This window comes from Protopterus annectens, chromosome 13.part0, assembly GCF_019279795.1.
Source record: "Protopterus annectens isolate FY-2018-M chromosome 13.part0, PAN1.0, whole genome shotgun sequence".
NCBI classification, from domain to species: Eukaryota; Metazoa; Chordata; order Ceratodontiformes; family Protopteridae; genus Protopterus; species Protopterus annectens.
In genome coordinates this window covers 1,358,568,069-1,358,593,604 of record NC_056747.1, presented here as the reverse complement: position 1 = coordinate 1,358,593,604, position 25,536 = coordinate 1,358,568,069, and the positions used below count along the sequence as shown (strand labels likewise).

General features: G+C 39.4%; 1 protein-coding gene across 5 annotated transcripts in view; it reads left to right on the top strand.

Annotated features, from left to right (window-relative positions):
- Nucleotides 1-25,536, top strand: part of ARHGAP27 (Rho GTPase activating protein 27) — a 1,395,760-nt gene that overhangs the window by 1,142,499 nt on the left and 227,725 nt on the right. For all 5 annotated transcript variants that reach the window (XM_044055389.1, XM_044055387.1, XM_044055388.1 and 2 more), the window contains one exon: nt 10,844-10,931. In XM_044055389.1, coding sequence (XP_043911324.1) covers nt 10,844-10,931 — 88 coding nt within the window. The remainder of the gene's footprint in view (nt 1-10,843; nt 10,932-25,536) is intronic.

Below are 25,536 nucleotides of genomic sequence, written 5' to 3'. Positions count from 1 at the left end.
TACAGGTTAGGAGTGCATTGACTTATTAACTTATTCTACAGGTTAGGAGTGCATTGACTTATTAACTTATTCTACAGGTTAGTAGTACATTGACATATTAACTTATTCTACAGGTTAGGAGTGCATTGACTTATTAACTTATTCTACAGGTTAGGAGTGCATTGACTTATTAACTTATTCTACAGGTTAGGAGTGCATTGACTTATTAACTTATTCTACAGGTTAGGAGTGCATTGACTTATTAACTTATTCTACAGGTTAGAGTGCATTGACTTATTAACTTATTCTACAGGTTAGTAGTACATTGACATATTAACTTATTCTACAGGTTAGGAGTGCATTGACTTATTAACTTATTCTACAGGTTAGGAGTGCATTGACTTATTAACTTATTCTACAGGTTAGGAGTGCATTGACTTATTAACTTATTCTACAGGTTAGGAGTGCATTGACTTATTAACTTATTCTACAGGTTAGGAGTGCATTGACTTATTAACTTATTCTACAGGTTAGGAGTGCATTGACTTATTAACTTATTCTACAGGTTAGGAGTGCATTGACTTATTAACTTATTCTACAGGTTAGGAGTGCATTGACTTAACTTATTCTACAGGTTAGTAGTACATTGACATATTAACTTATTCTACAGGTTAGGAGTGCATTGACTTACTAACTTATTCTACAGGTTAGGAGTGCATTGACTTATTAACTTATTCTACAGGTTAGGAGTGCATTGACTTATTAACTTATTCTACAGGTTAGGAGTGCATTGACTTATTAACTTATTCTACAGGTTAGTAGTACATTGAGTTATTAACTTATTCTACAGGTTAGTAGTACATTGACATATTAACTTATTCTACAGGTTAGGAGTGCATTGACTTATTAACTTATTCTACAGGTTAGGAGTGCATTGACTTATTAACTTATTCTACAGGTTAGGAGTGCATTGACTTATTAACTTATTCTACAGGTTAGGAGTGCATTGACATATTAACTTATTCTACAGGTTAGGAGTGCATTGACTTATTAACTTATTCTACAGGTTAGGAGTGCATTGACTTATTAACTTATTCTACAGGTTAGGAGTGCATTGACTTATTAACTTATTCTACAGGTTAGGAGTGCATTGACTTATTAACTTATTCTACAGGTTAGGAGTGCATTGACTTATTAACTTATTCTGCAGGTTAGGAGTGCATTGACTTATTAACTTATTCTACAGGTTAGGAGTGCATTGACTTATTAACTTATTCTACAGGTTAGGAGTGCATTGACTTATTAACTTATTCCAGCGGTTAGTAGTACATTGACTTATTAACTTATTCTACAGGTTAGGAGTGCATTGACTTATTAACTTATTCTACAGGTTAGGAGTGCATTGACTTATTAACTTATTCTACAGGTTAGGAGTGCATTGACTTATTAACTTATTCTACAGGTTCGGAGTGCATTGACTTATTAACTTATTCTACAGGTTAGGAGTGCATTGACTTATTAACCTATTCTACAGGTTAGGAGTGCATTGACTTATTAACCTATTCTACAGGTTAGGAGTGCATTGACTTATTAACTTATTCTACAGGTTAGTAGTACATTGAGTTATTAACTTATTCTACAGGTTAGTAGTACATTGAGTTATTAACTTATTCTACAGGTTAGTAGTACATTGAGTTATTAACTTATTCTACAGGTTAGGAGTGCATTGACTTATTAACTTATTCTACAGGTTAGGAGTGCATTGACTTATTAACTTATTCTACAGGTTAGTAGTACATTGACATATTAACTTATTCTACAGGTTAGGAGTGCATTGACTTATTAACTTATTCTACAGGTTAGGAGTGCATTGACTTATTAACTTATTCTACAGGTTAGGAGTGCATTGACTTATTAACTTATTCTACAGGTTAGGAGTGCGTTGACTTATTAACTTATTCTACAGGTTAGTAGTACATTGAGTTATTAACTTATTCTACAGGTTAGTAGTACATTGACATATTAACTTATTCTACAGGTTAGGAGTGCATTGACTTATTAACTTATCCTACAGGTTAGGAGTGCATTGACTTATTAACTTATTCTACAGGTTAGGAGTGCATTGACTTATTAACTTATTCTACAGGTTAGGAGTGCATTGACATATTAACTTATTCTACAGGTTAGGAGTGCATTGACTTATTAACTTATTCTACAGGTTAGGAGTGCATTGACTTATTAACTTATTCTACAGGTTAGGAGTGCATTGACTTATTAACTTATTCTACAGGTTAGAGTGCATTGACTTATTAACTTATTCTGCAGGTTAGGAGTGCATTGACTTATTAACTTATTCTACAGGTTAGGAGTGCATTGACTTATTAACTTATTCTACAGGTTAGGAGTGCATTGACTTATTAACTTATTCCAGCGGTTAGTAGTACATTGACTTATTAACTTATTCTACAGGTTAGGAGTGCATTGACTTATTAACTTATTCTACAGGTTAGGAGTGCATTGACTTATTAACTTATTCTACAGGTTAGGAGTGCATTGACTTATTAACTTATTCTACAGGTTAGGAGTGCATTGACTTATTAACTTATTCTACAGGTTAGGAGTGCATTGACTTATTAACTTATTCTACAGGTTAGGAGTGCATTGACTTATTAACTTATTCTACAGGTTAGGAGTGCATTGACTTATTAACTTATTCTACAGGTTAGGAGTGCATTGACTTATTAACTTATTCTACAGGTTAGGAGTGCATTGACTTATTAACTTATTCTACAGGTTAGGAGTGCATTGACTTATTAACTTATTCTACAGGTTAGTAGTACATTGACATATTAACTTATTCTACAGGTTAGGAGTGCATTGACTTATTAACTTATTCTACAGGTTAGGAGTGCATTGACTTATTAACTTATTCTACAGGTTAGAGTGCATTGACTTATTAACTTATTCTACAGGTTAGGAGTGCATTGACTTATTAACTTATTCTACAGGTTAGGAGTGCATTGACTTATTAACTTATTCTACAGGTTAGGAGTGCATTGACTTATTAACTTATTCTACAGGTTAGGAGTGCATTGACTTATTAACTTATTCTACAGGTTAGGAGTGCATTGACTTATTAACTTATTCTACAGGTTAGTAGTACATTGACATATTAACTTATTCTACAGGTTAGGAGTGCATTGACTTATTAACTTATTCTACAGGTTAGGAGTGCATTGACTTATTAACTTATTCTACAGGTTAGGAGTGCATTGACTTATTAACTTATTCTACAGGTTAGGAGTGCATTGACTTATTAACTTATTCTACAGGTTAGTAGTACATTGAGTTATTAACTTATTCTACAGGTTAGTAGTACATTGACATATTAACTTATTCTACAGGTTAGGAGTGCATTGACTTATTAACTTATTCTACAGGTTAGGAGTGCATTGACTTATTAACTTATTCTACAGGTTAGGAGTGCATTGACTTATTAACTTATTCTACAGGTTAGGAGTGCATTGACATATTAACTTATTCTACAGGTTAGGAGTGCATTGACTTATTAACTTATTCTACAGGTTAGGAGTGCATTGACTTATTAACTTATTCTACAGGTTAGGAGTGCATTGACTTATTAACTTATTCTACAGGTTAGGAGTGCATTGACTTATTAACTTATTCTACAGGTTAGGAGTGCATTGACTTATTAACTTATTCTGCAGGTTAGGAGTGCATTGACTTATTAACTTATTCTACAGGTTAGGAGTGCATTGACTTATTAACTTATTCTACAGGTTAGGAGTGCATTGACTTATTAACTTATTCCAGCGGTTAGTAGTACATTGACTTATTAACTTATTCTACAGGTTAGGAGTGCATTGACTTATTAACTTATTCTACAGGTTAGGAGTGCATTGACTTATTAACTTATTCTACAGGTTAGGAGTGCATTGACTTATTAACTTATTCTACAGGTTCGGAGTGCATTGACTTATTAACTTATTCTACAGGTTAGGAGTGCATTGACTTATTAACCTATTCTACAGGTTAGGAGTGCATTGACTTATTAACCTATTCTACAGGTTAGGAGTGCATTGACTTATTAACTTATTCTACAGGTTAGTAGTACATTGAGTTATTAACTTATTCTACAGGTTAGTAGTACATTGAGTTATTAACTTATTCTACAGGTTAGTAGTACATTGAGTTATTAACTTATTCTACAGGTTAGGAGTGCATTGACTTATTAACTTATTCTACAGGTTAGGAGTGCATTGACTTATTAACTTATTCTACAGGTTAGTAGTACATTGACATATTAACTTATTCTACAGGTTAGGAGTGCATTGACTTATTAACTTATTCTACAGGTTAGGAGTGCATTGACTTATTAACTTATTCTACAGGTTAGGAGTGCATTGACTTATTAACTTATTCTACAGGTTAGGAGTGCATTGACTTATTAACTTATTCTGCAGGTTAGGAGTGCATTGACTTATTAACTTATTCTACAGGTTAGGAGTGCATTGACTTATTAACTTATTCTACAGGTTAGGAGTGCATTGACTTATTAACTTATTCCAGCGGTTAGTAGTACATTGACTTATTAACTTATTCTACAGGTTAGGAGTGCATTGACTTATTAACTTATTCTACAGGTTAGGAGTGCATTGACTTATTAACTTATTCTACAGCTTAGGAGTGCATTGACTTATTAACCTATTCTACAGGTTAGGAGTGCATTGACTTATTAACCTATTCTACAGGTTAGGAGTGCATTGACTTATTAACTTATTCTACAGGTTAGTAGTACATTGAGTTATTAACTTATTCTACAGGTTAGTAGTACATTGAGTTATTAACTTATTCTACAGGTTAGTAGTACATTGAGTTATTAACTTATTCTACAGGTTAGGAGTGCATTGACTTATTAACTTATTCTACAGGTTAGGAGTGCATTGACTTATTAACTTATTCTACAGGTTAGTAGTACATTGACATATTAACTTATTCTACAGGTTAGGAGTGCATTGACTTATTAACTTATTCTACAGGTTAGGAGTGCATTGACTTATTAACTTATTCTACAGGTTAGGAGTGCATTGACTTATTAACTTATTCTACAGGTTAGGAGTGCATTGACTTATTAACTTATTCTGCAGGTTAGGAGTGCATTGACTTATTAACTTATTCTACAGGTTAGGAGTGCATTGACTTATTAACTTATTCTACAGGTTAGGAGTGCATTGACTTATTAACTTATTCCAGCGGTTAGTAGTACATTGACTTATTAACTTATTCTACAGGTTAGGAGTGCATTGACTTATTAACTTATTCTACAGGTTAGGAGTGCATTGACTTATTAACTTATTCTACAGGTTAGGAGTGCATTGACTTATTAACTTATTCTACAGGTTAGGAGTGCATTGACTTATTAACTTATTCTACAGGTTAGGAGTGCATTGACTTATTAACTTATTCTACAGGTTAGGAGTGCATTGACTTATTAACTTATTCTACAGGTTAGGAGTGCATTGACTTATTAACTTATTCTGCAGGTTAGGAGTGCATTGACTTATTAACTTATTCTACAGGTTAGGAGTGCATTGACTTATTAACTTATTCTACAGGTTAGGAGTGCATTGACTTATTAACTTATTCCAGCGGTTAGTAGTACATTGACTTATTAACTTATTCTACAGGTTAGGAGTGCATTGACTTATTAACTTATTCTACAGGTTAGGAGTGCATTGACTTATTAACTTATTCTACAGGTTAGGAGTGCATTGACTTATTAACTTATTCTACAGGTTAGGAGTGCATTGACTTATTAACTTATTCCAGCGGTTAGTAGTACATTGACTTATTAACTTATTCTACAGGTTAGGAGTGCATTGACTTATTAACTTATTCTACAGGTTAGGAGTGCATTGACTTATTAACTTATTCTACAGGTTAGGAGTGCATTGACTTATTAACTTATTCTACAGGTTAGGAGTGCATTGACTTATTAACCTATTCTACAGGTTAGGAGTGCATTGACTTATTAACCTATTCTACAGGTTAGGAGTGCATTGACTTATTAACTTATTCTACAGGTTAGTAGTACATTGAGTTATTAACTTATTCTACAGGTTAGTAGTACATTGAGTTATTAACTTATTCTACAGGTTAGTAGTACATTGAGTTATTAACTTATTCTACAGGTTAGGAGTGCATTGACTTATTAACTTATTCTACAGGTTAGGAGTGCATTGACTTATTAACTTATTCTACAGGTTCGGAGTGCATTGACTTATTAACTTATTCTACAGGTTAGGAGTGCATTGACTTATTAACTTATTCTACAGGTTCGGAGTGCATTGACTTATTAACTTATTCTACAGGTTAGGAGTGCATTGACTTATTAACTTATTCTACAGGTTCGGAGTGCATTGACTTATTAACTTATTCTACAGGTTAGGAGTGCATTGACATATTAACTTATTCTACAGGTTAGGAGTGCATTGACTTATTAACTTATTCTACAGGTTAGGAGTGCATTGACTTATTAACTTATTCTACAGGTTAGGAGTGCATTGACTTATTAACTTATTCTACAGGTTAGGAGTGCATTGACTTATTAACTTATTCTACAGGTTAGGAGTGCATTGACTTATTAACTTATTCTACAGGTTAGGAGTGCATTGACTTATTAACTTATTCTACAGGTTAGGAGTGCATTGATTTATTAACTTATTCTACAGGTTAGGAGTGCATTGACTTATTAACTTATTCTACAGGTTAGGAGTGCATTGACTTATTAACTTATTCTACAGGTTCGGAGTGCATTGACTTATTAACTTATTCTACAGGTTAGGAGTGCATTGACTTATTAACTTATTCTACAGGTTCGGAGTGCATTGACTTATTAACTTATTCTACAGGTTAGGAGTGCATTGACTTATTAACTTATTCTACAGGTTCGGAGTGCATTGACTTATTAACTTATTCTACAGGTTAGGAGTGCATTGACTTATTAACTTATTCTACAGGTTCGGAGTGCATTGACTTATTAACCTATCTCTCCAGTGAGTCTTGTCTTGTTTGTCTGTTATTGTAGATTTAGCCTGCTAGTGTGGGTGTTTTTTGAGCCACTGATTTTGCAAAGAAACAGAAGGTCAAATAGGGCTGGGCCTTTCATGACTCAAAAGGCAAGACATGTGACACCTTGTAGCAGACTGTAGGTTACTGCGTGTGCTAATTTATCAAAATAGTTAATGGATTTAAGGCCTGTAAGAGAGATCTGTTATACAGCCAATTTGCAGTCCAGTGAACAACATAGGGATTTACATGAAGTTGGTTTTGTTTTTCAGAAATGCCAGCATGGGAAACTATCAAAAGCCTTTGCAAGGTCGAGATAAGCAGTGTGCATGAAGTGACCATTGCCCACAATCTCCTTAACCCTTTCAAAGAAGCTTACTAGGTTCAGGAGATATGACCTGCCCAGTACAAAACCATACAGATTAGAGTCTAGATCATTTAGATTGCCCGTGCCTGCATAAATGAGTTCTGCTATGATACATTCCTTGGCTTTGCACATAAATTTGGTGAGGCTGATGGGCCTGTAATTACTCCAGTCTGTAGAACAGAAAGAGACGCTCTTGTGCAAGGTAGTCATACTGGCTGTTCTCCAGGCAGCAGGCCCAAACCCTGTGGATAGACTGAGAAAGAGATGAAGTACAAACTGGGGTACTGCTTACTGGGCTGTAATGTGAATGCAGCCTGGCATGTTGTCTGGTCCCATTAATGCATTATGTACAAGCTAGGATAGTGCATACTGGGCTGTAATGTGAATGCAGCCTGCTATGTTGTCTGGTCCCATTAATGCAATATTTTCAGACTTCAGAGGGGATTCTAAGTGTTTTTTCAAGGTGATTTAAGGGAAAGTAAAATTTCAAGGATAGTGGGGACAACTTGTGTAGGTGGGTAAACGTTAGCACTAAAGTTATATGCTAATTTATTGCCAGTATCCTTGAAATCAGAATGTGTGCTAATGTTATGGATGAGCTCAATGCACTGCGGGTCATTTTTCCTTAATTTGCTGATATACCTGAAGAAAGGTTTGTTGTTTCCTTTGGTATCTCTAGTGACATTAAGCTCATACTCTGCTTTACCTGCAGCAACTGGAAAGACCCCAAAATTACCTCACCAAGAGGATCAAAGGGCTCAAACAGATGCCATATGCTGCCCGGTTAAAGAAACTCCAGCTCTACTCAGTGGCATACCGCCTGCTCAGAGGCGATCTGTGCCTGATGTATAAAGCCATGTCCAACCCGGAATTAATGGACATGCTGCACCTCAGAAAATCCAAATCCAATCGAGCTACACGCTCGAGAGACTTGAACCTCAGCACTGAAATAAATAGGGCATGCTGGAGGGACAGATTCATAACCCAGAGGCTCCCTTACTCTGGAATAAAATCCCAGTCCAGGTTAGGCAGAGTCCCTCATTGACTCTCTTCAAGAGGAATTTTGATGAGTGGATGGGAGATCGTAGATTTACTCCGGGTATCACTTCTGTGTCACTGTTAGACAGGGGCACAGTATACTAACCTCGAAAAAGGGCATAGCAAAATTCATTTAAAATGGGTGACGAAAGCCAAACACACACTGGATAGGCTTGTAAATGCCCTAGGGCAGATAGCCTAGTATGAACCTATGAACCTTGAACCTATTTCTAATAGTCCTCCTAAGTTGCTTACTGGAGTGTTTGGTCTTACTGGAGTGTTTCATATTACTGGCTTTGTTTTGTCTTACTGGTATGTTTCATTGTGGTCTTGAGGTAGGAGGACGGGGGTTTTATTACAGCATTACATTATTGTCTTTCTGTCATACAGTCCGTTAATACTGGGGTTCCACTGGAGAGCTTTATTATTGCATTTAACATTATATTTAGGTTTGAAAATATACTGCAGTTTACGTATTGAGGCAGATTGCTTCCCTATCCTGTATATCCTTTGTTGACAGTAAAAGATCTGTTACTAAGAGAACCTTGTTTGGTTTAGCTTTTTACATTTAACTGCAGTCACAGAAAAGCCCAAGAATACATAACAATGTATATACACACGTGCACAAGCATGAGTGCAAAAACCGAGTTATTCTGTAATATGTAATGAGAAAAGTCGTCAAGTTAGTAAACGGAGTAATTTGCAAGTTGTTGTGTACCAGCTTCCCTGAGTATAGATGTTAAGGATTAAGAACACAAGGTTTGGTGTGTGTAGGGAGGATAAGGGGTGAATCAGGAGTGATGGACGTTTTATTTTACTAGCTGAGGACTCTGAGCAATTTAACAGTGAGTGAAGAGTTCAGCTGTAGTTACGAGTAAACTAAAACGTGCCAATTGGTCACAGAACCCCAATACAAAACAAGGGTTTTGAGTATGATAGATGAGAGGAAACTGGATGACTGCTGTGTCACTGTTCAATTCTGGGATTAGAGAGTCAGGTGGTCAGCACTCTGGAATCACCTGCTGTACGATTTCGATTAAACCTACCATTTCCTGCCCCATCCTGCCTGGCACATGACAGTGGTACATCAGGACTTGTATTGATTTAGTGTTCCTTTGTCACGTTGCAGTATTGCAGTGGGTAGATTCTGGTATTTCTTACAAGCTTATGCCATTCATGAAGTTAATTAACTGTAATTATTATTTCTCTGCTTAGGTTCTTTGTCTTTCAGTTCGAACTACACAGGCAACCCCCTCAATGCAAAATTAGTCAAGGACAAATTTTGGAACATTTTGAAATGAAAAGCAAATATAAAAGAGTGACACTTTTAAATGACTAATGCAATTCATAACTGAAGAGAGTGCAACACTCTTATTAAAAAAGAGAATCTTGCAGAACTTCAAAAGCCTTCCAGACTCCATATAAAAGGCTGACTCAGACAGGCATGTTTGGTTAGTACTAATGTTACACCACCCCCAGAAGGGGGCAGATTAGGTGAACTGCTTGCGATCTCAGACATGACAGGAGCCCCCATGGGCGTCACACACTCTACTCACTTTGCTTCAGCAAATGGAAGGTTCTCCAAAATGTTACTGCAGTCCAACTCAGAGACAGAGAAGAAAATGAATATTCAGAACAAAATACAGAATTTTAGACCAGTCCCTGCATCTTAACAGAATCCAATGGCACTACATCTAAGGAAATAATTTAATAACTTTTCAAGTACAAATGTTTAACAGAGACCCCTGCTAGAGACCCTGTTAGTGATATGAAGTCTGTTTTATCACTTGAAATGATGGCCTATGGCCTCATTGATTTAGTCTTTGAGTCAGGGTTTTGTTAGAGTCAAACAAGAAATAAAAAAATATGGACTTTTACTGTATTAAAAAGACTGAGGAACAAAGACCATCTAAGAAAGGGACAGTTTTGCGTCTGAGAAGGTATGCAGTGATATCATATTGATTTTCAGTTGTAACTTAATGCAGAGTACAAAGCACAGAGCAAGCTAACCTAAATTATGTTTACCTAACGCTAATCCAAATTTTTTGCCTTTCCTTTGATGGTATGTGTTGAATGTTACATAGGTATGCAGAAAATTAATGTTTACTGGATGGGTAGACACCAATTAATTCCAGGGTTATCATGTATGACCCTGCTTGATTTGGGAGGCGAGTACTATTAAATGCTTGAAAAGGTAGTCAAGAAGTTCTACATTTGTCTGCTTTAGGCATGTTATGGTCCTTGTGACCGCTTTCCTAGTATACTTCTTTGTCCCTGTCCCTATTAAAAGTCCAGTTTTGATTACACTGATACATACATGTTGGGACAGTTTGTTTTGATATGCACTGTTTTCATATTTTATTTCAACAGGAAGAACTGGAGCACATCATGGACAGTGCTCGAAGGTCAGATTCTGACATTTTACAAAGACGGTAAAAGCCAGCCATCAGGTACTATGGTAAGTAACTGTCCGCAACGCAAACTAATCACACACAGGCTGTTTTTCTGCAGAGTGGGAGTGACTGTTATCTGTTACCAAATCTTATTCGAGGCCTTTTTGGTCACCTCACCCCAAGTCGTCCCTGATACATTTATCTACAGCCTCACATTTGCCTTTTTAACCTCACCTTTTCACTCTTTAAACAGGTATAGTATTTGTGTCCCCATCTGCTTCACATGAAGATGTAATTCATAGTAGAACTTTCACTGTTGCCTACTTACATATTGCCACATAAGTTTTCATCCACTTCTATTTATTTATTTAATTATTGATTGATTGATTTGGTTTAATGGGTGGAAGCCAAAGGAGAAAAGCTCCAACGTTAGAAATACATGAAAGAAAAATAATTTTGTAGAAAGTTACACTGCTCTATATAATCCGAGTTTACAAACAGATGGAATTACAGAGTAATATAAAGTGTAAGCAGTTGGACTCATATTACAGATAACAGCTGTCAATAGGATAGAATTATTACAGCAGTAAGGGTAGTCAAAATTGATTTTCTAGAGTCGTAGCAGTGTTGCAGCAGGTGAGGAAAGAAAAATAGTCATTTATGTCCAGTAAACTAGCAAGGAGTAAAAGTGACCATTTGTGTGGTTGTCCTAGGATTCTTTAGAGGTTATGCCAACCTAAAGTAGTAAGTAAAGTAAAGCAATATTGTAGCTGGACAAAAGAGAGCAAGAAGTAGTGAGAGTGGGTCATCATAGGGTTATGGAGATGGCGAATCTTCACAGAGTTATGGAGAGTTTCGTTACACCTATTTTAGAATAAATAGAGGAGTTTTGTTTGACCTGTCATAGAGTATTTACTGGTGTTGAGCTCAGTGAATGTAGAGAAATATTTTTATAAAGTAGATGAATCTTTGAAAGTATGTGAGGGAGTTAAATTCAGACAGTTGTTGGGAGACTGCTTATGTGCAGGGCGATGGATGATGATGTTAGAGGGTTAAGGGGGTGGTGATGTAGGAGGGTTATTAAGGTGGATAGGGGTGATGTAGGAGGGTTATTAAGGTGGATAGGGGATGATGTTGGAGGGTTATTAGGATGTATAGGGGTGATGTTGGAGGGTTATTAAGGCAGATAGCTGATGATGTCAGGGGTTATTACGGTTGATAGGTGGTGATGTTGGAGGGTTATTAAGGTGGATAGGGGTGATGTAGGAGGGTTATTAAGGTGGATAGGGGATGATGTTGGAGGGTTATTAGGATGTATAGGGGTGATGTTGGAGGGTTATTAAGGCAGATAGCTGATGATGTCAGGGGTTATTAAGGTGGATAGGTGGTGATGTTGGGGGGTTATTAAGGTGGATAGTTGGTGATGTTGGGGGGTTATTAAGGTGGATAGGTGTGATGGAGGGTTATTAAAGTGTGTAGGGCATGATGTTGGAGCATTATTATGGTGGCTACATGGTGATGTGACAGGGTTATTAAGTGCTATGTGGTGATGTTAGGAGTTATTAATGTTGATAGGTGGTGATGTTGGAGGGTTATTAAGGTGGATAGGTGATGATGTTGGAGGGTTATTAAGGTGGATAGGTTGTGATGTTGGAGTGTTATTAAGGTGGTGGTGATGTCGGAGGGTTATTAAGGTGGATATGGGTGATGTAGGAGGGTTATTAAGGTGGATAGGTGGTGATGTTGAATGCTTATTAAGGTGGATAGGTTGTGATGTTGGAGGGTTATTAAGTTGGTGGTGATGTTGGAGGGTTATTAAGGTGGATAGGGATGATGCTGGAGGGTTATTAAGGTGGATAGGTGGTGATGTTGGAGGGTTATTAAGTTGGATAGGTTGTGATGTTGGAGGGTTATTAAGGTAGTGGTGATGTTGGAGGAGTATTAAGGTGGTGGTGATGTTGGAGGGTTATTAAGATGGATAGGTGGTGGTGTTGGAGGGTTATTAAGGTGGTGGTGATGTTGCAGGGTTATTAAGGTGGATAGGGGTGATGTTGGAGGGTTATTAAGGTGGCTAATTGGTGATGTTGGAGGGTTATTAAGGTGGTAGGTGATGATGTTGGAGGGTTATTAAGGTGGATAGGGGTGATGGAGGGTTATTAAGGTGGTGGTGATGTTGCAGGGTTATTAAAGTGATGGTGATGTTACAGGATTATTAAGGTGATGGTGATGTTGCAGGGTTATTAATGTGGATTGGGTGATGTTGGAGGGTTATTTAGGTGGATAGGTGGTGATGTTTGAGGGTTATTAAGTTGGACAGGTTGTGATGTTGGAGTGTTATTAAGGTGTTGGTGATGTAGGAGGGTTACTAAGGTGGATAGGTGGTGATGTTGGATGATTATTAAGGTGGATAGGTTGTGATGGAGGGTTATTAAGGTGGTGGTGATGTTGGAGGGTTATTAAGGTGGATAGGAATGATGTTGGAGGGTTATTAAGGTGGATAGGTGGTGGTGTTGGAGGGTTATTAAGATGGATATGTTGTGATGTTGGAGTGTTATTAAGGTGGTGGTGATGGAGGATTATTAAGGTGCTGGTGATGTTGGAGGGCTATTAAGGTGGATAGGTGGTGATGTTGGAGGGTTATTAAGGTGGTGGTGATGGAGGGTTATTAAGGTGGTGGTGATGGAGGGTTATTAAGGTGGTGATGATGTTGGAGGGTTATTAAGGTGGATAGGGGTGATGTTGGAGGGTTATTAAGGTGGTGGTGATGGAGGGTTATTAAGGTGGTGGTGATGGAGGGTTATTAAGGTGGTGATGATGTTGGAGGGTTATTAAGGTGGATAGGGGTGATGTTGGAGGGTTATTAAGGTGGTGGTGATGGAGGGTTATTAAGGTGGTGATGATGTTGGAGGGTTATTAAGATGGATAGGGGTGATGTTGGAGGGTTATTAAGGTGGTGGTGATGGAGGGTTATTAAGGTGGTGGTGATGGAGGGTTATTAAGGTGGTGATAATGTTGGAGGGTTATTAAGGTGGATAGGGGTGATGTTGGAGGGTTATTAAGGTGGTGGTGATGGAGGGTTATTAAGGTGGTGGTGATGGAGGGTTATTAAGGTGGTGATGATGTTGGAGGGTTATTAAGGTGGATAGGGGTGATGTTGGAGGGTTATTAAGGTGGTGGTGATGGAGAGTTATTAAGGTGGTGGTGATGGAGGGTTATTAAGGTGGTGATGATGTTGGAGGGTTATTAAGGTGGATAGGGGTGATGTTGGAGGGTTATTAAGGTGGTGGTGATGGAGGGTTATTAAGGTGGTGATGGAGGGTTATTAAGGTGGTGATGATGTTGGAGGGCTATTAAGGTGGATAGGTGGTGATGTTGGAGGGTTATTAAGGTGGTGGTGATGGAGGGTTATTAAGGTGGTGGTGATGGAGGGTTATTAAGGTGGTGATGATGTTGGAGGGCTATTAAGGTGGATAGGTGGTGATGTTGGATGGTTATTAAGGTGGTGGTGATGGGGGGTTATTAAGGTGGTGATGATGTTGGAGGGTTATTAAGGTGGATAGGGGTGATGTTGGAGGGTTATTAAGGTGGTGGTGATGGAGGGTTATTAAGGTGGTGGTGATGGAGGGTTATTAAGGTGGTGATGATGTTGGAGGGTTATTAAGGTGGATAAGTGGTGATGTTGGAGAGTTATTAAGGTGGGTAGGGATGATGTTAGAGAGGTATTAGGGTGGCTAGGAGGTAATGTTGGAGAGTTATTAAGGTGGGTAGGGGTGATGGAGGGTTATTAAGGTGGATAGGTAGTGATGTTGGAGGTTTACTAAGGTGGATAGGGGTGATGTTGGAAGGTTATTAAGGTGGATAGGTGGTGATGTTGGAGGGTTATTAAGGTGGATAGGTGGTGATGCTGGAGAGTTATTAAGGTAGACAGATGGTGATGTTGGATGGTTGTTATGGTGGATAAGTTGTGATGTTAGAGAGTTATTAAGGTGGGTAGGGGTGATGTTAGAGAGGTATTAAGGTGGCTAGGAGGTAATGTTGGAGAGTTATTAAGGTAGACAGGTGGTGATGTTGGAGGGTTGTTAAGGTGTATATGTACTGATGCTGGAGTGTTATTAGGGTGGTGGTGAAGTTGGAGGGTTCTTAAGGTGGATAGGTTGTGATGTTGGAGTGTTATTAAGGTGGTCGTGATGTTGGAGGGTTATTAACGTGGTGGTAGTTTTGGAGGGTTATTAAGGTGATGGTGATGGAGGTTTATTAAGATGGATAGGTGATGTTGGAGGGTTATTAAGGTGGATAGGTTGTGATGTTGGAGTGTTATTAAGATGGTGGTGATGTTGGACGGTTATTAAGGTAGTGGTGATGTTGTAGGGTTATTAAGGTGGATGGGGTGATGTTGGAGGGTTACTAAGGTGGTGGATAGGTGGTAATGTTGGAGAGTTATTAAGGTGGCTAGGTTGTGATGGAGAGTTATTAAGGTAGACAGATGGTGATGTTGGAGGGTTGTTATGGTGGATAGGTAGTGATGTTGGAGGGTTATTAAGGTGGATAGGTGGTGATGTTGGAGGTTATTAAGGTGGATAGGTGGTGATGCTGGAGAGTTATTAAGGTAGACAGATGGTGATGTTGGATGGTTGTTATGGTGGATAAGTTGTGATGTTAGAGAGTTATTAAGGTGGGTAGGGGTGATGTTAGAGAGGTATTAAGGTGGCTAGGAGGTAATGTTGGAGAGTTATTAAGGTAGACAGGTGGTGATGTTGGAGGGTTGTTAAGGTGTATATGTACTGATGCTGGAGTGTTATTAAGGTGGTGGTGAAGTTGGAGGGTTCTTAAGGTGGATAGGTTGTGATGTTGGAGTGTTATTAAGGTGGTCGCGATGTTGGAGGGTTATTAACGTGGTGGTAGTTTTGGAGGGTTATTAAGGTGATGGTGATGGAGGTTTATTAAGATGGATAGGTGATGTTGGAGGGTTATTAAGGTGGATAGGTTGTGATGTTGGAGTGTTATTAAGATGGTGGTGATGTTGGACGGTTATTAAGGTAGTGGTGATGTTGTAGGGTTATTAAGGTGGATGGGGTGATGTTGGAGGGTTACTAAGGTGGTGGATAGGTGGTAATGTTGGAGAGTTATTAAGGTGGCTAGGTTGTGATGGAGAGTTATTAAGGTAGACAGATGGTGATGTTGGAGGGTTGTTATGGTGGATAGGTAGTGATGTTGGAGGGTTATTAAGGTGGATAGGTGGTGATGTTGGAGGGTTATTAAGGTGGATAGGTGGTGATGCTGGAGAGTTATTAAGGTAGACAGATGGTGATGTTGGATGGTTGTTATGGTGGATAAGTTGTGATGTTAGAGAGTTATTAAGGTGGGTAGGGGTGATGTTAGAGAGGTATTAAGGTGGCTAGGAGGTAATGTTGGAGAGTTATTAAGGTAGACAGGTGGTGATGTTGGAGGGTTGTTAAGGTGTATATGTACTGATGCTGGAGTGTTATTAAGGTGGTGGTGAAGTTGGAGGGTTCTTAAGGTGGATAGGTTGTGATGTTGGAGTGTTATTAAGGTGGTCGTGATGTTGGAGGGTTATTAACGTGGTGGTAGTTTTGGAGGGTTATTAAGGTGATGGTGATGGAGGTTTATTAAGATGGATAGGTGATGTTGGAGGGTTATTAAGGTGGATAGGTTGTGATGTTGGAGTGTTATTAAGGTGGTCGTGATGTTGGAGGGTTATTAACGTGGTGGTAGTTTTGGAGGGTTATTAAGGTGATGGTGATGGAGGTTTATTAAGATGGATAGGTGATGTTGGAGGGTTATTAAGGTGGATAGGTTGTGATGTTGGAGTGTTATTAAGATGGTGGTGATGTTGGACGGTTATTAAGGTAGTGGTGATGTTGTAGGGTTATTAAGGTGGATGGGGTGATGTTGGAGGGTTACTAAGGTGGTGGATAGGTGGTAATGTTGGAGAGGTATTAAGGTGGCTAGGTTGTGATGGAGAGTTATTAAGGTAGACAGGTGGTGGTGATGTTGGGGGGTTGTTATGGTGGATAGGTAGTGATGTTGGAGGGTTATTAAGGTGGATAGGTGGTGATGTTGGAGGGTTATTAAGGTGGATAGGTGGTGATGCTGGAGAGTTATTAAGGTAGACAGATGGTGATGTTGGATGGTTGTTATGTGGATAAGTTGTGATGTTAGAGAGTTATTAAGGTGGGTAGGGGTGATGTTAGAGAGGTATTAAGGTGGCTAGGAGGTAATGTTGGAGAGTTATTAAGGTAGACAGGTGGTGATGTTGGAGGGTTGTTAAGGTGTATATGTACTGATGCTGGAGTGTTATTAAGGTGGTGGTGAAGTTGGAGGGTTCTTAAGGTGGATAGGTTGTGATGTTGGAGTGTTATTAAGGTGGTCGTGATGTTGGAGGGTTATTAACATGGTGGTAGTTTTGAAGGGTTATTAAGGTGATGGTGATGGAGGTTTATTAAGATGGATAGGTGATGTTGGAGGGTTATTAAGGTGGATAGGTTGTGATGTTGGAGTGTTATTAAGATGGTGGTGATGTTGGACGGTTATTAAGGTAGTGGTGATGTTGTAGGGTTATTAAGGTGGATGGGGTGATGTTGGAGGGTTACTAAGGTGGTGGATAGGTGGTAATGTTGGAGAGTTATTAAGGTGGCTAGGTTGTGATGGAGAGTTATTAAGGTAGACAGATGGTGATGTTGGAGGGTTGTTATGGTGGATAGGTAGTGATGTTGGAGGGTTATTAAGGTGGATAGGTGGTGATGTTGGAGGGTTATTAAGGTGGATAGGTGGTGATGCTGGAGAGTTATTAAGGTAGACAGATGGTGATGTTGGATGGTTGTTATGGTGGATAAGTTGTGATGTTAGAGAGTTATTAAGGTGGGTAGGGGTGATGTTAGAGAGGTATTAAGGTGGCTAGGAGGTAATGTTGAAGAGTTATTAAGGTAGACAGGTGGTGATGTTGGAGGGTTGTTAAGGTGTATATGTACTGATGCTGGAGTGTTATTAAGGTGGTGGTGAAGTTGGAGGGTTCTTAAGGTGGATAGGTTGTGATGTTGGAGTGTTATTAAGGTGGTCGTGATGTTGGAGGGTTATTAACGTGGTGGTAGTTTTGGAGGGTTATTAAGGTGATGGTGATGGAGGTTTATTAAGATGGATAGGTGATGTTGGAGGGTTATTAAGGTGGATAGGTTGTGATGTTGGAGTGTTATTAAGGTGGTCGTGATGTTGGAGGGTTATTAACGTGGTGGTAGTTTTGGAGGGTTATTAAGGTGATGGTGATGGAGGTTTATTAAGATGGATAGGTGATGTTGGAGGGTTATTAAGGTGGATAGGTTGTGATGTTGGAGTGTTATTAAGATGGTGGTGATGTTGGACGGTTATTAAGGTAGTGGTGATGTTGTAGGGTTATTAAGGTGGATGGGGTGATGTTGGAGGGTTACTAAGGTGGTGGATAGGTGGTAATGTTGGAGAGGTATTAAGGTGGCTAGGTTGTGATGGAGAGTTATTAAGGTAGACAGGTGGTGGTGATGTTGGGGGGTTGTTATGGTGGATAGGTGGTGATGTTGGAGGGTTATTAAGGTGGTGATGATGTTGGAGGGCTATTAAGGTGGATAGGTGGTGCTGTTGGAGTGTTGCTAAAGTGATGGTGTTGTAGGGTTATTAAGGTGGTGATGTTGGAGGGCTATTAAGGTGGATAGGTGGTGATGTTGGATGGTTATTAAGGTGGTGGTGATGGAGGTTTATTAAGGTGGTGATGATGTTGGAGGGCTATTAAGGTGGATAGGTGGTGATGTTGGATGGTTATTAAGGTGGTGGTGATGGAGGTTTATTAAGGTGGTGATGATGTTGGAGGGCTATTAAGGTGGATAGGTGGTGATGTTGGATGGTTATTAAGGTGGTGGTGATGGAGGTTTATTAAGGTGGTGATGATGTTGGAGGGTTATTAAGGTGGATAGGGGTGATGTTGGAGGGTTATTAAGGTGGATACGTGATGATGTTGGGGAGTTATTAAGGTGGGTAGGGATGATGTTAGAGAGGTATTAAGGTGGCTAGGTGGTGATGGAGAGTTATTAAGGTAGACAGGTGGTGGTGATGTTGGAGGGTTGTTATGGTGGATAGGTAGTGATGTTGGAGTGTTATCAAAGTGGTGGTGATGGAGGGTTGTTAAGGTGGTGGTGATGTTGGAGGGTTATTAGGGTGGATAGGTGGTGATGTTGGAGGGTTGTTAAGGTGGATAGGTTGTGATATTGGAGTGTTGTCAAGTTGGTGGTGATGTTGGAGGGTTAGTAAGGTGGATAGGTTGTGATGTTGGAGGGTTATTTAAGTGGATAGGGGTGATGTTGGAGGGTTATTAAGATAGACAGGTGGTGATGTTGGAGGGTTAGTAAGGTGGCTAGGTTGTGATGTTGGAGTGTTATTAAGGTGGTGGTGATGTTGGAGGATTATTAAGATGGATAGGGATTATGTTGGTGTCTTATTAACATGAGGGGTTAATAGTGGTAGCTTATTAAATACTGTAGTTCTAATCATCTACGAGAGGAGCAAGAAAACGTCCAAGAGCACAGTAGGTGTCTGTCAGCGTAAAAGGGAGAGAATTTCATATTTTGGCAGTGTAATTTGAATCTAAAGCATCTCCTGCTGAATCTAGGGATTTGCTTTTGGTAAGAAGTGGTTTGTTATAGAAACAAAGACTTCATTGTAGGGAACAGATATGCAGGATACATTGCAGGGCTGTGCATTTGAGCTGTTGCTAACTGAGAGTGAGTGGGGTAGTTTTTAGTTCAAGCCAGACATGTATAATAATGTGATTTGTGTGTCTAAATGGTAATGACCTTAGCTGTTGTATTGTAAGTTGCCTCAAAGTTTGTTATTAATGTGTTGTGCAGCTTAATAAGGATTATGGAGGCATATAGAATGGTGAGTAATGAATATGCTGTGGCCATGGTCTTCTTGGTGGAGTCAGTTAGGTAGTGTTTTCTGTGCATTAAGCCTAAGTTTTTGACTTTTTTACTGACTGCTGGATGTGTTGGTCAAACTTTAGAGTACAATCTATTAGGACAAGAAGCAGTTTGGATTATTGTTTGATAAGGAGATTGAAATTTATGTTTTATTCAGACTGTGTGTCTTTGTGGTAAGTAGTAGTTTCATCTTTTTTTGGTTTACTTTTTATTGTGAGCTGTTAATCCATATTTCAGTGAAGGAGAGAGATTCTTGGGTATGTTATTGTACATAAATAGCTTGGAGGCTGAACACATCAGAGTGCATTAGGATGGTGTGTTTAGCAGCTGATGGCAGACCATTTATGAAAATACTAAATAATAGAGGACCTTGTGTTGATCCTTAATTGACTCCAACAGAGACGGGATGGAAAGACAAGTATTATAGTACCATTTGACTGCTTGGGGCTCTCAGATAGATAGATAACCATGGAACCATTTGAATGATGTTTGTGTAAGACCAAAAGTATAAATTTTACTGAGTAAATTTTGATGAGATATCGTGTTTAAGACTTTTGACAGGTCTAGAAATAGGGCCAAGTCAAAGTTTCCTTTACTATAGTTATGGTTAATAGTGTTAAAATAGCTTAGCAGTGGAACTGTGGTTTGTGTGGAAGCCACGGTGAGTTGGTGAGAGGAGATTATCAAGCAGGACATTGTAGTAGGTCAGTATGTATATATTTGTTCTAGAATTTTTGAGAAATGTTAGAGAATGGCCAAAGGTCTATACTTTTCGAGTAGTTTGTTGAGTTTCCTCCGTTGGGCAAATGCAGTGTATAGGATCTTCTTTTAACCTGAGAAGAGGAAAATAGATTTCCTGGATGGGTCTGTTAATTAATATCTTAGCAGGATATGTTAGGACTTTGTAAGAAAGTTTTAAGTATTCATTTGGGAGGCACTTTCTACAGCTATGGTTGTGGGTTTGATGTTTTTGAAAATATTTCCTGATGATGGAAACGGGAAAAAGTTTGAAAAAGGTTTCAGTAGGTGTGTTAGTTTGCTGATTGGGAAGTAAAGCCTTGTTGTGATTGTCATTTATTAGGGAAGTAACCATATTTGTGAGGTGATGTTAAATTGGTTGGCGATATTGGTGGGAGATTCACCTGGTGATGGGTTTGATGGGTTTAAGAAGAAGGTTGTTAATGAAGGACAGTAGTAGTTGTGGTTGCTTTTCCCTGCTGTTTGAAGGGTAGTTTAGTCATTTTTTATCAACTTTTATTTTCTATTTTTGCAAAGTTTCACAGTTGCCTGAATTGTTTATCAGTTTGCTGAAGCTTATGCTGTAGCCAGGCTTTCGAAGCTTTGTCTTTTTTTAATCTTCATTGGTCTGGTGTTTGCAGAAAGACAGGGTGCTAGGGTTATTTTTAACCTTTCTGTGTTGCAGTGCAGGTTGGTCATTCAGAACTGAATTCTAGAATAGCATCATTTAGTATTAAAGATTTTAAAATGTTCCATTTGATTTGTTTCAGGATGGACCAAAAGGGCTCTCTGTTTAAGTTAGATAGTTTATTTTAAGTTAGGTAGTTTTCTTATGTGGTTAATAGTTAGGTAGCCTTTTGGCAAAGTTGGGAAGTTGGTCACTCAGGGTATCACAGAATGTGCTTGAGTCTGAAAACTTACTGGGCTTTATTGCCAATATCCAGTCCAGATTGATGCTCTAGTACTGGATTTGTTTATTCTGGTTGGTGATTCATTGAGTTGCTGGAAACCATAGAGGCTTCTGATAGAAGAGGAGGGAGTCATAGGCTGAGTCCCAGTTGGTATTCAGGCCCCTGAATATAATGGTTCTACTGCGGTGGTGGTGCTGCGGTAGCGTTGTCGCCTCACAGTTAGACTTTACCCGTTCGATTCTCAGAGCATCTTCTGTGTGGCGACATGCGTGAATGGGCATTCCTTCATTGAAGGTTCTGCATTAGGCCCCTGCAAGCCAGCACGTAAAAATCTACTGCCAATCATTAGCGGACCGGAGTTTTGCTGTGGCGACCCCTAAGCGGGAAAAGCCGAAAGACACAAACAAACATTGTCTATATTTACAGAAATCCAGAATAGGATGTCCCCTGCTATGTTAAGGTTGTTTCCTGGGGGAATATATAGTGCAGTGCTGTTTTGTGAGAGTTAGTCTGAGAATGGATATGAGAAGTTCTGCTTTAATGAGCATGAGATTTGTGGAGTTGTAGGGAGAAAGTTTGTTTTTGTTGGGATTTATGGCCACACCTCTTGCATTTTGTCAATACTGTCAGCTCTGTAGGTGTTACAACATGTAGGAAGGATTAACTCCTTTCTGATGTCAGGTTTCAGCCAAGTTTCAATAGTGGCTAGAATGTTGGGTGAATGTTGTGCTATCCAGGCATGTAGGTCATGAAGCTTATTGTATAGACTTCTAATACTGATGTTAAGTAGGTTTGTTCCAGCCTTAGATGCATGGGCCTAAAACGTATTCCTCCTGGACCTAACCATAGGAATTGGTCAGGCTGGCTGAGGATCTCATGGAGTTCATGAGATTCAGACAGCAGTACCCTAAAATAGTGCTGCACCAGGAATCTCTCCTGGTAAAAGAAAGAGGGGCATTTCCCCCCCAGGAAACCTCTGATTCCTTAGACTCTGAGGAAAAAGAGTTGGCATGTAATAATTTAGTTCCTAGGTAGGTACTAGCTTAGCTGCCCTTGTGTGTCATTTTAAGCCTGGCAGTTTCCATTCAGAGGTGAAAATCAAACCCTGTAGCGTGTCTGTGAGCTAAGCACCTTAATTGATATACCAGCTTTCTCCATGTCCTTTGCCAACTCTGAGTCTGAAGACACAATGACCTCTGCCTCACCACCTGAGGATGTTTTATTTGGGGACACCCTTCACAAGATGGAGTCCTTTCACTGAGAGGCTGAGGAATATTCTGTCTACGAAAGGGTTCCGACAGCTTTGGATTGCCAGAACCTGAACCTCTTGCTACTCCTCCAGCACTTGAGATGCTGGATGGTGTGGTTTTTGATACAAACTTGCAGCTAGATTCCCAGCACCATATCCCCTAGAAGACTGACGACTTTTACAGAGTGCTCGAGTATCACAGTCACATAAGACAAATGAGCACTAGAAATCAGATGGATCCAGAATTAGGAATCCCTCCTGGATCAGATAAAACAGGAAGTTGAGGGGACTGAAAACAAGGCTATTCAGAAGGAAATGCTAGATCAGTGCAGTTTCTTTTCTCCCAGTTTGCTAATCATTCCTTAAAATGTGGCCACAGTGCTTTGGATGCATCAAATATGTTAACTGCCACAGGGTCTGTTATTAAGAGGCACGCCTGGCTGAGGAAAAAGTCCGTTTATAAGCATTTTATTTTATTATTTATATTTATTTGCCATTTGTTAACCGGGTTAGTCCAGCTGAGCCATTGGCCCGTTTTCAGTGGAGAACCATGGAGAAAAGCCCCAGAAATAACAAAACTTTTATATAAAGATTACAGTACATTAAATGTATAAGAATGAAACATTGTTCAGAAAGATGGAGAAGAGAGAAAAAAAAATAATAAAAATGTGACACAATAATATTAGCAGATTGTAGTACACAGTAAAAGGTACAGATGGAACCAAGTATATGCAGAAATGCAGTTTAACAGCTTAGTTCAAGTATCATGTACAGTCATGAAATCTGGTACATTCAGAGTAACAATATCAATTTTTGAGCTAAAATTCTTGGTTCACTGTTGGTTATTACATTAGAGGTGGCAGATGAAATCAAATTGCATGCATAGTAGGGTTTAACAGCTACTTTAACTGACTTGTTTTACTCAAAAATAATTCTTTATTGTTAAATTGAAGTGTGAATAGTTTAAGATTTTGACAGGTTGAAAGCCATAGATTTGGTAGAAGTTGTGGCAGGAAGGGGTGTTTGAGCTGAAGGAGGATTATGGCAAGGGCAAGTTTTGGAGTTTAGGAGGTGTCTTTTAACTTCAGATTTGAAACAAGTGCAACTTGTGATGTTGCGTTGATAAAGGGGTACCCTATTCCAGGTGTGGGAGACTGTGTTTATACAGGAGATTGCCAGTATGTTTGCTATGTTTGTAGATGTCTAGTAGGTTATGCTCTGAGCTACGGAGTGGGCGAACTGGTGTATAGTGAGGTGCTAATGATGAGAGCGACAGGCAGGCTAATGGTTTATTTAGCAGGGAATGAGTGAGCTACAGCTGTGAGAGGAGTGAGGTACTAATGATGAGAGCAACAGGCAGGCTAATGGTTTATTTAGCAGGGAATGAGTAAGCTACAGCTGTGAGAGGAGTGAGGTACTAATGATTTGAGCATCAGGCAGGTAACGGTTTATTTAGCAGGGAATGAGTGAGCTACAGCTGTGAGAGAAGTAGGAGTGAGGTACTAATGAGAGCGGCAGGCAGGCTAATGGTTTATTTAGCAGGGAATGAGTGAGCTACAGCTGTGAGAGGAGTGAGGTACTAATGATTTGAGCAACAGGCAGGTAACGGTTTATTTAGCAGGGAATGAGTGAGCTACAGCTGTGAGAGTTGTAGGAGTGAGGTACTAATGATGAGAGCGACAGGCAGGCTAACGGTTTATTTAGCAGGGAATGAGTGAGCTACAGCTGTGAGAGACGTAGGAGTGAGGTACAAATGATGAGAGCGACAGGCAGGCTAACGGTTTATTTAGCAGGGAATGAGTGAGCTACAGCTGTGAGAGACGTAGGAGTGAGGTACTAATGATGAGAGCGACAGGCAGGCTAATGGTTTATTTAGCAGGGAATGAGTGAGTTGTAGCTGTGAGAGAAGTAGGAGTGAGGTACTAATGATGAGAGAGACAGGCAGGCTAATGGTTTAGTTAGAAGGGAATGAGTGAGCTGTAGCTGTGAGAGAAGTTCATAGGTTCATAGGTTCATAGGTTCATACTAGGCTATCTGCCCAAGGGCATTTATAAGCCTAGCCCATAATTATGTGGCTTTCGCCACCCCTTTAGTTTGAATAAAACTATGCCTATTATTTTGCTGTGCCTCTGTGAAGCAGTGACACTGAAGTAATCCCTGGGGTATATCTGCGATCTCCCATCCATTGGTCAAGATTCCTCTTGAACAAGGCCAGCGAGGTGCTCTGCCTCACATGTACTGGGATTTTGTTCCACAGCATAGGGAGTCTCTGGGTGATGAATCTGTCCCTCCAGCACGTTCTATTAATAACCCTGTCAAGGTTTAAGTCTCCCGCCCTTGTGGTTCTGAGGGATCTAGATTTTTTGAGGTGAAGCATATTCATCAAATCTGGGTTTGACATGGCCTTATATGTCAGGCACAGGTCACCTCTGAGCAAGCGGTATGAGACTGAATAGAGCTGGAGTTCTTTCAGTCGGGCAGCATAAGGCATATTTTTGAGACCCTTTATCCTTTTGGTGAGGAACTTTTGGGGCCTTTCCAGCTGCTGCAGGTGTCGGGTCAGATACATTCGGAATGGGGCATTGTACTCAATCATAGGTCTAATGAGTGATGAGTACAGGGGGACGATGACCTCCCTTGATCTAGATGTGAATCCCTTCATGATCAGGTGGGCAATGTAGAAGGTTTTCCTAACTACTTTAGCAACATGAGTGTCAAACAAAAGGCTACTGTCAACCTGGGTCCCCAGATCCCTGATGACTTCTTCTGTGCTCAGTGGATTGCCACCTATATGGTAGCTAGGGGTAACCTT